The 14,965-nt window shown below is 36.9% G+C and overlaps 1 protein-coding gene across 1 annotated transcript in view; it reads right to left on the bottom strand.

Moving 5' to 3' along the window:
• Positions 1 to 14,965, bottom strand: part of PAK3 (p21 (RAC1) activated kinase 3) — a 130,079-nt gene that overhangs the window by 42,967 nt on the left and 72,147 nt on the right. The window contains exon 11 of the mRNA XM_070365521.1: positions 12,798 to 12,861. Coding sequence (XP_070221622.1) covers positions 12,798 to 12,861 — 64 coding nt within the window. The remainder of the gene's footprint in view (positions 1 to 12,797; positions 12,862 to 14,965) is intronic.

Genomic DNA, 14,965 nt, shown 5'->3' with positions numbered 1-14,965 from the left:
GAAAAACTAGAGATCTCGTCAAGAAAATTAGAGATATCATGGGAATATTTCATGCAAGGATGGGCACAAAAAAGGACACAAATGGTATGGACCTAATACAAGCAGAAGATATTAAGAAGAGGTGGCAAGGATACACAGAAGAACTATACAAAAAAGATCTTCATGACCCAGATAATCCTGATGGTGTGATCACTCAACTAGAGCCAGATATCCTGGAATGCGAAGTTAAGTGGGCCTTAGGAAGTATCACTATGAACAAAGCTAGTGGAGGTGATGGAATTTCAATTGAGCTATTTCGAATCCTAAAAGATGATGCTGTGAAAGTGCAGCACTCAATATGCTAGCAAATTTGGAAAACTCAACAGTGGCCACAGGACTGGAAAAGGACAGTTTTCATTCCAATCCCAAAGAAAGGCGATGCCAAAAAATGCTGAAACTACTGCACAATTACACTCATCTCACAGGCTAGCAAAGTAATGTTCAAAATTCTCCAAGCCAGGCTTCAACAATATGTAAACTGTGAACTTCCAGATGTTCAAGCTGGTTTTAGAAAAGGCAGAGGAACCAGAGATCAAATTGCCAAAATCTGTTGGGTCATCGAAAAAGTGAGAGAGTTCCAGAAAAACATCTATTTCTGCTTTATTGACTATGCGAAAGCCTTTGACTGTGTGGATCACAACAAACTGTGGAACATTCTTCAAGAGATGGGAATATCAGACCACCTGACCTGCCTCCTGAGAAATCTGTATGCAGGTCAAGAAGTAACGGTTAGAACCAGACATGGAACAACAGACTGGTTCCAAATAGGAAAAAGAATATGTCAAGGCTGTATATTGTCACCCTGCTTATTTAACTTATATGCAGAGTATATCATGAGAATTGCTGGACTGCATGAAGCACAAGCTGGAATCAAGACTGGTGGGAGAAATACCAATAACCTCAGATATGCAGATGACACCACCCTTATGGCAGAAAGCAAAGAAGAACTAAAGAGCCTCTTGATGAAAGTGAAAGAGGAGAGTGAAAACATTGGCTTAAAGCTCAACATTCAGAAAACTAAGATCATGGCATCTAAGATCCCACCAATTCATGGGAAATAGATGGGGAAACAATGGAAATAGTGACAGACTTTATTTTTGGGGGCTCCAAAATCACTGCAGATGGTGACTGCAGCCATGAAATTAAGACACTTGCTCCTTGGAAGAAAAGCTATGACCAACCAAGACAGCATATTAAAAAGCAGAAACATTACTTTGCCAACAAAGGTCTGTCTAGTCAAAGCTTTGGTTTTTCCAGTAGTCATGTATGGATGTGAGAGTTGGACTATAAAGAAAGCTGAGCACCAAAGAATTGATGCTTTTGAACTGTGATGTTGGAGAAGACTCTTGAGAGTCCCTTGGACTGCAAGGAGGTCCAACTAGTTCATCCTAAAGGAAATCAGTCCTGAATATTCATTGGAAGGACTGATGTTGAAGCTGAAACTCCAATCCTTTGCCACTTGATGCAAAGAACTGACTCCTTTGAAAACACCCTGATGCTGGGAATGATTGAAGGTGGGAAAAGAAGGGGATGACAGAGGATGAGATGGTTGGATGGCATCACCGACTCAATGGACATGAGTTTGAGTAAGCTCTGGCAGTTGGTGATGGACAGTGAAGCCTGGCATGCTGTAGTCCATGGGGTTGCAAAGAGTAGGACATGACTGAGGGACTGAACTGATTTGAACTGAAGTAGAGCAAAAAGCATCTTCCATTTCTCCATAAACACTGTTCTTCACATATGCTAATGTGTTTCCAGTCCCCTTCATCACAAAATCTACTATGAAGCTCAGACTGCATCTATTTAGTTCCTCATACCAGTGTTCTATCTTGTACAGCCCTGAATAGATCCCATGAGGAGGCAAACACTTTGGGGGTGGGTGGTCTTACCCAAAGAATCACTTCTGTAAGCCCTCGAGTTACCACTTCTGCTCTTGCAAATATTTTCTTGAACAAAGAAAAACAAGTCAGAGGTTTTATTCTCAGCACTTATCTCTGAGTTCTATGCTGAATACTGCTTTGTCAGATTTGCAAAGCAAGCTGTTATTCATCCAGTCCTTGAAGAAACAAGTTTCAAAAATAATGGTTTTCCATATGGGAACATTATGTTACAATAATAAGAAGAGATAAGTCTGCAAAATACTTAATGTGATATATTTTCTTGCTTAAGCACTAAAACTAAAGTTAATTTAGAGGGATGGGGACTGGGGGCTTCCAAATAATGTTTGTTTGCAATTACTGATGAAGTGGTCATATGCTATGATTGGCAAAGATCCAGAGGTAGACAAAAATTTCTTTGCATCAGATATGCATCTTTATGCATAGGAGGAAAATGATTTCAAGAAATCCTCCCATTGTCACTTGCTGACAAATTGAGCTGCATGGCTGATCTAATATATGAAGAGACACAACATGCAACAAAGATACTCTGGTATAATATAAACATGGATTATATTGGCCAATGGATTCTTCAGGATAGCCTTCTCTTTTGACAGATAATTTCTTGTTAGAATATCTTTCTTAAACATTTTTTCCTTTGAAAATAAGTGTGGGGACAGTTTTTATTATTGTACTAAAACCCCACATATTTGAACATGGTGTGTTGGCGAGAGTGTGGACAAACAGGCACCCTCATACATTGTTGGTGGGAGTGTTAAATGGAACAACCTCTATGGAGGGCAACTTGGAAATGAAAAATACACTTATCTTTTAATGTAACAATTCCACTTTTAGGATTTTATCCTAATGATAAACTTGCATATGTATGAAATGGCTTATTTGTTTATAGTAGCAAAATATTGGAAACAAGCTAAATGTCTATCCATTTGGGCCTGGTACATCTAAACAGCAAAACACTGTGGATCTGTTAAAAAGAATGGAGCACCAAGATGGAGCCATCTCTAAGATATAGGCACATGGTAACAAAGGAGATATACAGTGTTAACATTGTTAAAAATATATGCACAGCCTGCACGTGCACACACACAAAGAGAAACGCACCATATTTCCCAAATACAAGGGAAGGGGTTCTCTCCCAATTCTTTCTTCAGAAAAAAAGGGAATAGCCTTATATTCATATCCTTATAAAATCGTTTATGTAATGTAGTAATTCTCCATTCCCATTTATTTTTATCCACAAACTACAGTTTAGGAGAGACACAGTAAGTGGGAATATTCTCAATCAATGCTAGTTTTGGATGCTCATAAAGAGTATCTGTCAGAATTGGAAAAAAAGGATGTAAATACATTATTTCTTAAGGAATGACCTCATAAATGCAGGTGTTAGATATAAAAACAAACTTTTTTAAAGCTCATTTCCAAACTTAATGCAACTTAAATGGGAAGGAAATCTATGAAAGAGGGGATATATGAATATGTATAACTAAATCACTTTGCTGTATAGTAGAAACCAAAACATTATAAAATGATTTTACTCCAATAAATTATTTTAATTTAAAAAATAAACCAAAAAACAAAATGAATGCAATGAAAAGGGCTCCCAGTAGGTAAAGATGGGACAGTTTGACCATCAAAAACAGTAATAGGTGAATTGAAACAGACTGAAAACATAAAAAAACCCACGAATTTATAAAGATTTTTTTAAAATAAAAGATCTTTATAAATACAGTATACTAACGCATATATATGGAATTTAGAAAGATGGTAACAATAACCTGGTGTACGAGACAGCAAAAGAGACACTGATGTATAGAACAGTCTTATGGACTCTGTGGGAGAGGGAGAGGGTGGGAAGATTTGGGAGAATGACACTGAAACATGTAAAATATCATGTAAGAAACGAGTTGCCAGTCCAGGTTCGATACACGATACTGGATGCTTGGGGCTGGTGCACTGGGACGACCCAGAGGGTGGTATGGGGAGGGAGGAGGGAGGAGGGTTCAGGATGGGGAATACATGTATACCTGTGGCGGATTCATTTTGATATTTGGCAAAACTAATACAATTATGTAAAGTTTAAAAAAAAAAAAAAAAGAGAATACTTCCCTCTCCCACTTAAATCAAAATACCTCTCATTGGACACCTTTGGAAGTAGCTTGAGTACCAACATGTTATACTGAAAAATGGCAATTTAAAAATTAAGTATTTATCTTGACTTCCCTGCATGAGCTATATTTCAGGGCAACCAAAGACTCCCCAGCTAAAGAGACAAAGTTCTTATATAAGTATTTTAACCAATAAGTGTAGACAGAATGATAAAATTTAAAAAATGGTCATTCTGTAACCTCTAATGAAATCATTGATTGGGGCAATAATCATCAATAGATGAAACCATTAGATGAAAGGCTGATGACAAAATTTGCATTGGAGGGGACAACTACCCAGTGAGTCTTTTGATGTACTCATCACTGAAACATGGGACAATCAGACACTGTACCTCTTGATATAATATACTATAAAACACAGAGCACCACAGACAAAGAAATCTTACCCCAAACTGAACCTGAGCTTAATTAAGCATCTAGATCTAACTTCCATTTATAGGAAATACAAGAAACATGGAAGCAAGGTAAATGGAATCAAATAAAACCAATAGACAAGTCCATGAAGTGCATACTCTACAAGATGCTGATGCGTTTGTTCAGTAAGTAAATGGCAGCAGTAAAAGAAAGATGCTTTAGAGCAGGGTACCTAGGCCAAGGACTGGTACCAGTTGTGGGCCCATTACATTTAGTGGCAGGTGAGCAAGTGAAGCTTCATCTGTATTTACAGCTGCTCCCCATCGCTTGCATTACCACCCGAGCTCTGCCTCTTGTCAGATCAGTGGGTACCATTAGATTCTCACAGGGGTGCAAACTTCCTGTGAGCTGTGCATGCAAGGGATCTAGGTTGTGCACTCCTTATGAGAATCATCCTGAAACCATCCCCTCACCATCGGTCTGTAGAAAAATTATCTTCCATGAAACCAGTCCCTGGTGCCAAAAAGGTTGGGTACCACTGCTTAGAGTACAGAGATTTAAGAGACACAACCAAATGCGATATGTGAATCTTTTTGGATACTGATGTGAACAAATAAACCAACTTAAATTTCTGTTACATTTATCAGATTTACACAAGAGTAGAAAAAATTGTATGGGACCTCCCATATTCTTATCACCCAAATTCAACATTTATTATTATTTTTAATATAATCACCATGCCATTATAACATGTATAAAAATTTAATATCAAACACCCAGTTGATAATCAAGAGTTGACCATTTGTCTCAAAAATGCAGTTTTTATGGAATGTGAAAGTGGAATTTCCATAAATGAAAGTGGACTTCTATAAGTGAAGATGGACTTTCCACAAAAACTGCATTTTTTGGGACAAATGGCCAACTCTTGATTATCAGCTGGGTGTTGGATGTTAAATTTTTATACATGTTATAATGTCATGGTGATTATATTAAAAATAATAATAAATATTGAATTTGGATGATAAAAATATGGGAGGTCCTATTCCTATACAATTTTCTCTACTCTTGTGTAAGTCTGAAAAATGTAACAGAGATTTTTAAAAGTGATATAGTATAGAGTTACATTGTTAAGATCTAAATCTACACCTACAGGATAGATTCAGAAGACAATCATCTTAATGTCATATAAATGGGTAATTGTAACTAGGAATAAAATATCCAGGATCAGAATCATATGTAGATTCAAAAATATTTCCTCTCAAAGATCTTAGATGGAAGTCAGATGATGTACTTGGCTAACTGCTGGGGACTCAAAAAGGGGGCTCTGGGATTAGAAAAAACAATAAAGATGCATGGGCAGATTTTGAATTATACTGTTTGTGAAATGTTGAGAGTAGAAAAATGTCTTCTAATTTATAAATGATTTTATATAATGTGTGGTTTTAAATATGTAAATAAGGGTGAATTTACAAGTTAAACGTCATAAATAGATACTCACCATTTATTCATATATCTAATAGTCTGTGTATTCAAGTGAGTCAAAAAACAGTGTCACCTAATATTTGAGCATATATGATATGTATAAGCACACATGTACACATGTGTATGTGTTTGTGTAAGTGTGCAGAGATTTTGTGAAAATAAAGAAATCATAAAAAACCTCTTTCTGGAAGTTTTCTTCATGCAAGGTGACTGAGAGGCTGAGAGGAAAGGGTTGGAGGGACACTTACTTTTCACTGTCTACTCCTCTGTATCTTCTATCATGTCCAAGTATTACCTACTTAAAAGAATTAAACTCAAACAAAGAAAAAACATGGTATTGCTTATATCTCTCAATTTGTTTCATAACATAGCCCCAACTAACCTTTCTAGCATTATTTCCTGTTAACTTCCCTGCCAAAATATACTTCTGACTGTCTATAGAATTGGAATTCTTGATTTAATTCTCCTAGTCTTTTCAGTATGCATTCATCCAATACTTGCTGAATACTTACTCTATGCCAGACATTATTGCAGATCCTAGGGATATCAAAATGAATGAAACCTACAGTCTGAAGCAGGTGTTCACTTGGTTTTCTTCAGCTGAAACTTGCTATAATCTCTACTTGTTAAATCCCAATATTCAAGCACATCCTCCTTGAAGAGTTTTTCATCATACCTGTCCCCTGGCTATAAATGATTTGTCCCCTTCTCCCTGTCCCCATAGCTCTTAGTAATTATTTACAATATTTACTGTATTTTGCTAACCGTGGGTGTGACTTTTACCCCTAAAAATAACTATCATTTCCGGAGCCCTTCACTATGTGCTCCGTACTGTGCAAAGCACTTTAAATATCTTCTCTCATTCATTTCTCACAACCTTATAAGGTATGTGAATTCTGCCTACTATGACTGAGAGAACTGGTGCTTAAACTAAATACCCTCCCCACAGCCTTCTGACTTCAGAATCTGGGCTTTCTTTCTCTTCAAACTTTCCAAATAGTCTCCCTTTATTTCACCATGGATTTCAGAATTTCAACCAATTTTATATGTCTAGACAAGCTAAGATATATGTGGTGTAGACGTGCCTGTGCAGATCTAAGCTGTAGGATTCAGGAGGACATAGAAAAGATGTTAGGGCCGCAACAGCCAGAGAGCGATTTGTGAGGGAGATGACAGTGAAGAAGATAAGAGTATGTGGATAAAGATGGGGGAAAGGTAGATGCATCTGGGAGTGAGGTGGTCCAGCTTATTTCTTAATACAACTCTCCATTTCTCTGTGTTAAATGTTCTGAGAGCTAGTAAGGTCTCTGTTGACTTCTAGAACCTAGTTCTTAACTACTACTCTGCATTCCACATAGTAGACCCTTGACAAAAGTTTGCTGAATGAAACACATTATTTGTTAAACTGGATCCAAACTATTTCCTCTGAGCTGCTTCCTGAAAAATATTTTTCTATTAAAATGTTGAAGAGAAAACAAACAGAAACTTGAAAGAGAAAAAAAGTTTATTTTCAGTGCACTCTTATTTAAGGAAAGACCTTAAAATGAATTCAAATATATTAATGAGAAATCTGTTCAGACAGCTGCCATGTTCACAAATTCAGCCCTCTGTTACACAGCTACTGCTTATTCAGGAGTTGCACAGGTGAGCCAATGACAGCTGTTGACTGAAAATCAATATTTAATTTCGGTGTCTCACCCTACCTCATTTATTAAACAAGTTCTTTTCTATAACTATCCTAGAGAGTGAAGATGCTTAAATCTCCACCAGATATATTTCTGAGAAACTCATATTGTCAAGTTAATGATAATTTGTGGGGTACCAGTCCTGTTTTCTTTCTTTCTGTTTCCTTTTAAACTATACATACATCTGCTCTAAATACTTAGATTTGGTGGCCACTTACAGCATACTTTTCACAGCAAATCTGATAAAATAATGTCATTTTTAGCCTTCAAGTCACAGCTATGGCCTCAGATGATTAAACATGCAATTCTGAATTTGATTTATGAGAGATGAAGTCCAATACTCTGGCCCCAGGCCTGAATGCTGGGACAGCAGGAACCCATACTGGAAAAATTTTCATTTTCCAAGTAGATGAGGGTGATTAATGGAGAGGTTCCTCTCAAATCTGGCTCCCAATAGTAAGTTGTTGTGCTCCAGGGAGCTAAAAATGGAATACTGGGGCTGATTATTCCTAGCACTGAATGGTTACTAACACAGGTTTGAATGTCACCATCATAGTAGGTAAAGCAAAACAATTTTTTAAAAAACCAAAACTCCATAAGTTTGAAAAGAAAATAAAAACTCTATACATTTATAGCTGTTGTTGTTTAGTCTCTCAGTCATGTTTGACTCTTTGCGACACCATGGACTGTAGCCTGCCAGGTTCCTCTGCCCATGGGATTTCCCAGGCATGAATACTGCAGTGCGTTGCCATTCCCTTCTCCAGGGGATCTTCCCAACCAGGGATCAAACCTGCATCTCCTTAGTTGTAGGCAGATTCTTTACCACTAAGCCACCAAGGAAGCCCACATATTGAGAGTAGACTCTAGTTTATCTAACTTGGGTCAATATTTCATGGGAAAATTCATTGAGAGCAATTTAAGTAAAAGGAAAATTAAGTGTTTTTTTCCTGGTCTAGAGAGAAATAAATCAATATTTTGCTCATTCCCTTTAAAATTAAGAGAGCAAAAATCTACTCAAAAATGAATAAGAAATGGGTTTATTATATAAATGATAGAGTTAGAGTAAATAAATAGATTTAAGTTACTAGCTTACATCTTTAATACTATGCAAATACATCTTGATTTTATATGATGACCATTTTAGTTGGATGTGTATGTGAATATGGGCAGAAGGTGAAGCTAACATGGGTAAAAAAGACAGACATGTGACACACACAAATAGCCAAACAGCCCAAGGAGAATGTGAGGCTGATCTAGTCATTATGAGAAACAGTTGAAGACACATTGGGAAAAAAGAGAGACAGAAGGAGCTAGAAAGACATGCATATACTCAGGAAAAGACAGAGCACAGAAGAAAGGGAGAGCTAGAAAGTCAAACATTTTTATTAGTTCAACAAATATTTATTGGGGCAAAAACAGATCAAGAGAAATGGGGAAAGCAGACAGAGGAAGCTATATAAATCTCTGAGCTTGGCCAAATGAACTCTGGCTGTTGATTAAAACTGTTTTAGGGGGATTTGCTAAGTACAAAAGGACTGTGCTAGACAATAAAAGGCTATAAAAAGGATAAATCAAAAAGAGTCCTGGGGGGAGGCTGGGAGGGAGGCTCATGAGAAAAGGGAGATACATACATATATATGTGTGTACTTATGCCTGATTTACATTGTTGTATGGCAGAAACCAACACATCTTTCTTAAGCAATTATCCTCCAATTAAAAATTAAAATTAAAAAAAAAAAGAATGCAGAGAAAGTGATAGGTTTGGGGGAACCATCAATATTTAGGCAATAGAAAATGTAAAACCAAATAGCTTGGGGCCAATTCAACTCCTCCCTGTAAAATAATGCTGGTTAGAGCAAATTAATATTTTGAGTATGAACCCTCATCAAATATAACTGTAATAAAATTAGGTAAATTGAGAACTCCCCCCCCCAAAAAAATGACTCCTTACCCCCTAAGGGCTTATTTAAAAGCTGATGTGGTCTGTGAGTGAACTATCTGCCAGTTTCATCATTCTTGAAAATGATGAACTTGTTGGGATGTTAAAACAAATCTTTCTGCAGTGGCAAGCAAGATTTCTGCTTTGATTTTTCATTTTAGATTGCAAAAGCTTTACAAAGGTATGCAGAAATAGAGAACTCTCCTTTTGCACCTTCAGAGGTTAGAGGCACAAATATCATCCAGGAGGGGAAATCTCTTTGGTATGCAAAATAGCTTGGCAGTCTAATCTTTGTTCTTGGAGAAATCAGTCTTGCTTCATTACCTGGTATCTGGGAGATATTTGAAACCATCTCTTACTTTTTTCTTTTCTAAATTCAGTGATTTTTTGGCTCGGTTGGGTCTTAGTGAGAATAAACCATCAAAACAAAATTATAACATCTTTCATGCCCTAAAAGACAACTCTGAAAAAAACACTTTATGAACAAATAAAAAGCTCCTATTTAAACCTACAACTAGGGCAGTGTTGTCCATTAAACATATTAACGTGTGCCATATTTTAAATTTGGGGGGAAGCTATATTTAAAAAAGCTTAAAGGTGACATTAATATTAATAACATATTTTACTTAACATGTATTAAAATATCAATTCAACATATAATCAATATAAACCTTATTACTATGGTATTTTGCATCATTTATTTCATAGTAACTTTTTGAAATCAGGTGTCTATTTTATAATTACAGTATATCTCAATTTGGACTAGTACATTTCCAGGGCTCAATAGCCACATGGCTACCATACTGGACAGCAAAGATCTGCAATGCTATTTCTCTATGGATTGTGTATCATTTTGCAATGTTAGCTCCATCAAAGACCCAATTCAATTAAAATAAAAATCTAAAAGGTAACTTTTCCTTTCCAAGTTCCCTTAGTACATAATATTGTGTTTTTTAACCTGCCTTATGGTGTTAACCTTTTGGACAAAAAGAAAGTGAGTTAAGGTTTGTATTGATACATGGACTTGAGAAGGCAGAGCTTCCTAACTTAAATAAAACAACCAGTTCACTGGAAGCTAAGAAGGAAAACTCCAGGTGGGAAATAATGGCTACAGAAGCCAATCCTGCCCTACACTTTGGTGAATTGAGTAGGCATGTCACCCAAGGTATCCTATTTAGCCTGTTCAAGCATTCATCACTTGAGAGCCCACACTATCATTAGCAAGCTCTGTTTCTCCTGCACTTAGCATAGTGCCTGGCACATAGTTGGTATTCAATAAATGTGTGAACAAATAAATTTATGCAAATAAATAGCTCTCATTTAGTCTAGACACATTTGAAGTGCTCCATAGCTTCCCTAATAACTCAGTTGGTAAAGAATCCACCTGCAACGCAGGAGACCCCAGTTCGATTCCTGGGTTGGGAAGATCTGCTGGAGAAGGGATAGGCTACCCATTCCAATATTCTTGGGCTTCCCTTGTGGCTCAGCTGATAAAGAATCCACCTGCAATGTGGGAGACCTGGGTTCAATCTCTGGGTTGGGAAGATCTCCTGAAGAAGGGAAAGACTACCCACTCCAGCATTCTGGCCTGGAGAATTCCATGGACTGTATAGTCCATGGGGTTGCAAAGAGTTGGGCATGATTGAGTGACTTTCACTTTTATACAGCCTAATGTTAGTGGTTATGACATAGGACAGTGCAGATGTAGACCATCTCTACCATCCTGGAAAGTTCTACGGGACAGCACTGTCCTAGAGCAATGGGCAGAAATACTATTTGACTTGTTAAGTTTCAGGGGACCTCTAGACACCACAAAACTTTTTTTTTTTTTAAATGAGCGAGTGAGAATACCAGTGACATGAAATGATGAGGAATGAAGCAAGAACACAAACAGGTATACATTTTACTCTCCTAGAAAGTTCAAATGCATCACCATTATGGTTTTCATTGGAAGAAGACACTGCCATATATTTCTCCCTCAGTTTCTGCCTTCCTCTTAGGGTCTTCTCACCTTGATTCCCACCAGGCACAATCCCTGAGTATCCCTCTTACCCTCTAGTCAAAATGTCTAATGAATCCTTTCCCTCATTTCCCAACATAAGTTTGCAATTTCAAAAGACACGTTAGTACAAAAGTTGGGCGGGGCAGAGGGAGAAAGAAATAAAATATAAAAATCACAAAAAATAGTCCAACTTATATACAATATATAATTTTCTGAACCTAAGAATCCCAGGAAAAGCAGTGAGGTGGCTGAAGAAATCCTACATTCTCTTACCTGAAAACAGACTCCATTAGCTGAGGGGATAGCACAATTTTGCAGGTACATCAGCTGTATCCCTTTCTTCCCAGCCCTGGTCTCAGTCAGGAGACCTCTGGGGTGCCATCTTGGTTCCTGGCATACAGGAGTTGGTACACCTAAATATTGTATTGGCCAAAAAATTTGTTCGGGATTTTGTGTAACATCTTACCAAAAACCCAAATGAATCTGTTGGCCAACCCAATATCTTGTCTCATTTCCCCTTTAAGGATACCCCTTTAGAATGCTTCATTTCTCTTTATTTTTTTTTATTTATTTTTTTTAAATTTTATTTTATTTTTAAACTTTACATAATTGTATTAGTTTTGCCAAATATCAAAATGAATCCACCACAGGTATACATGATACTCTGGTTTCATTTCTCTTTAAACAAAACATTTTCCTATTTCAAACCCTGTTGCCTACTCAGGCACTCCTGCTTAGTTTCACATCGATGCTTGAGAAACATGTCTATTTATAGCTGACTTGTAGAACTGGTGACTCCCACCTTTAGCTCCCCCGAATGATCTAACCCCCTGATCTAACCCCCTGGCTTCCAGGTCTAGCTGATGGGTCAGGATTATTTGAGGAAACGGCTCCAAAGTTCAGGTTACTAGGCCCCACTCCAGACTTCTGAACCAAACCTCTGGCAGCAGGACCTGGGAATCTCCATTCTTATAAGCATACTAGGTGAAAATGATGAACTCCATCCCATTCAGGAATTACTAATCTATTTCTTCATTACTCAATCTGTCAACTCTGCCCACCTCTGGATCATTCAATAAGGACCCTCCCCACTACCTGTCACTTTACACTTTGACAATGAAACATGATCTTAAGCATTAACATCCATACAGATGTAGAGGGGGCAGGAGTTTTCATATAAGCTAACGTGCATGCATGCATGCACACATGGTCTTCATATATATAATCACTTACCCTTGACCTATTTTTTCAAATCTTGTGTATTTTTTCTTTGGGTCACCAACACTCACAATGCTTCCTGAGGGGAGGGAGGGAAGAAAGAGAGAAAGAGAGACATTTAAATTGATTGATTTGCCTCTATTTAATACTAAAATTTATGATGCTAGAGCCAATGACAAATAAATGTTAGAGAAACATTCTCCTGTGGTTTCTAAAATTTATATGGATAATGATACATTTTATTAAAGTAATAAACAGTAATATATTAATTAAACTAGTAGTAATAACCCAGATGCTTATACTCAAAATTGATGATGTTTAGACAACAAAAAGAACTAATTATAACCCAACATTTATAAAAAAGTTCTCATAAAAGGATACTGTAGATTAGGAGATAAAAACATCTAAGGACTTGAACACAGTATTTAATAAAATCACTATCTTCTCTGAATTAGAGTGAAGTTGAGTACATTAAATTCTGCAGCACATTCAGTTCTGCTGGATAAATATCTCTTGAGCAATTAATATGTACCCAGTACTACAATAAGGGCAGTGGGGGATGGGGATGGGTCTAATAAAGAACACAGTTTAGTAATGAGACTTGTTGTTTTTTTAAAAAAAAAAAAACATACATCCCCAGACACCTGAAAGTAATATAATATTGTAAGACAATTATACTTCAGTTAAAAAATTGTATAATTATAAAATAAAATCCTAAAAATCTCCACACATCCTTGAACCTAGGACCCTGCTAGCATTCAAAACATTGTTAACAGTTTAACTGAGATATGATTTCCATACCATCAAGTTCACTCATTTAAAGTGCTGGAGAGGGTGTGGAGAAAAGGGAACCCTCTTACACTGTTGGTGGGAATGCAAACTAGTACAGCCACTATGGAGAACAGTGTGGAGATTCCTTAAAAAACTGGAAATAGAACTGCCTTATGATCCAGCAACCCCACTGCTGGGCATACACACTGAGGAAACCAGAAGGGAAAGAGACACGTGTACCCCAATGTTCATCGCAGCACTGTTTATAATAGCCCGGTCAGCAGATGAATGGATAAGAAAGCTGTGGTACATATACACAATGGAGTATTACTCAGCCATTAAAAAGAATACATTTGAATCAGTTCTAATGAGGTGGATGAAACTGGAACCTATTATACAGAGTGAAGTAAGCCAGAAAGAAAAACACCAATACAGTATACTAATGCATATATATGGAATTTAGAAAGATGGTAACAATAACCCTGTGTACAAGACAGCAAAAGAGACACTGATGTATAGAACAGTCTTATGGACTCTGTGGGAGAGGGAGAGGGTGGGAAGATTTGGGAGAATGGCATTGAAGCATGTATAATATCATGTATGAAACGAGTTGCCAGTCCAGGTTCGATGCACGATACTGGATGCTTGGGGCTGGTGCACTGGGACGACCCAGAGGGATGGTATGGGAAGGGAGGAGGGGGGGAGGGTTCAGGATGGGGAACACATGTATACCTGTGGCAGATTCATTTCGATATTTGGCAAAATTAACACAATATTGTAAAGTTTAAAATGAAAATAAAATAAAATAAAAATAAAGTGCACAATTAAATGGCTTTGAGTAAATATTTAGGCTTATGCAAATTTACTAAATTTTACCATAATCTGATTTTAGATTATCATTCTAAAAATAAATCTTGTATGGGTTAGCAGTCACTCTGGATTCCCTCTTTGCTTACCAATTCATCCCCAGGCAAGCACTTATCTATTTACTGTTCTTGTTTCAAACACTGTGGAATAAGTTAACAAACCATACAAGAAAATCATTCATTTATCCTATTGGGCTCTGGGAAAAAATACTGGTTTTACAAGTTCAAAATATTGAATCCACTACTCAGAGGATCAATACTTGCCATTACTCAGAATCAATCTAAAGGAAGTGACATTGACTCTTGAATGCAATGCTCAAATAGGTATAGGAAAATTCTGTGCCATAGCAGCATCATGAAAATAAGTTCACAAGAGGACAACTTTGAAGGGAATCATTCATTTATCTGGATACTTTCAGCTCTCCTTTTTCTATCTGAACCTCAGTATCAGTATCAGTACTTTTAAATTATCTCAAACATCAGTATCATTACCTTTAAGTTATATCTTACTAACATGGCCCCTATTTAAAGAAGTGTGGAATCAGT

This window comes from Bos mutus, chromosome X, assembly GCF_027580195.1.
Source record: "Bos mutus isolate GX-2022 chromosome X, NWIPB_WYAK_1.1, whole genome shotgun sequence".
Lineage (NCBI taxonomy): Eukaryota > Metazoa > Chordata > Mammalia > Artiodactyla > Bovidae > Bos > Bos mutus.
This window is presented reverse-complemented; position numbering and strand designations above follow the sequence as displayed.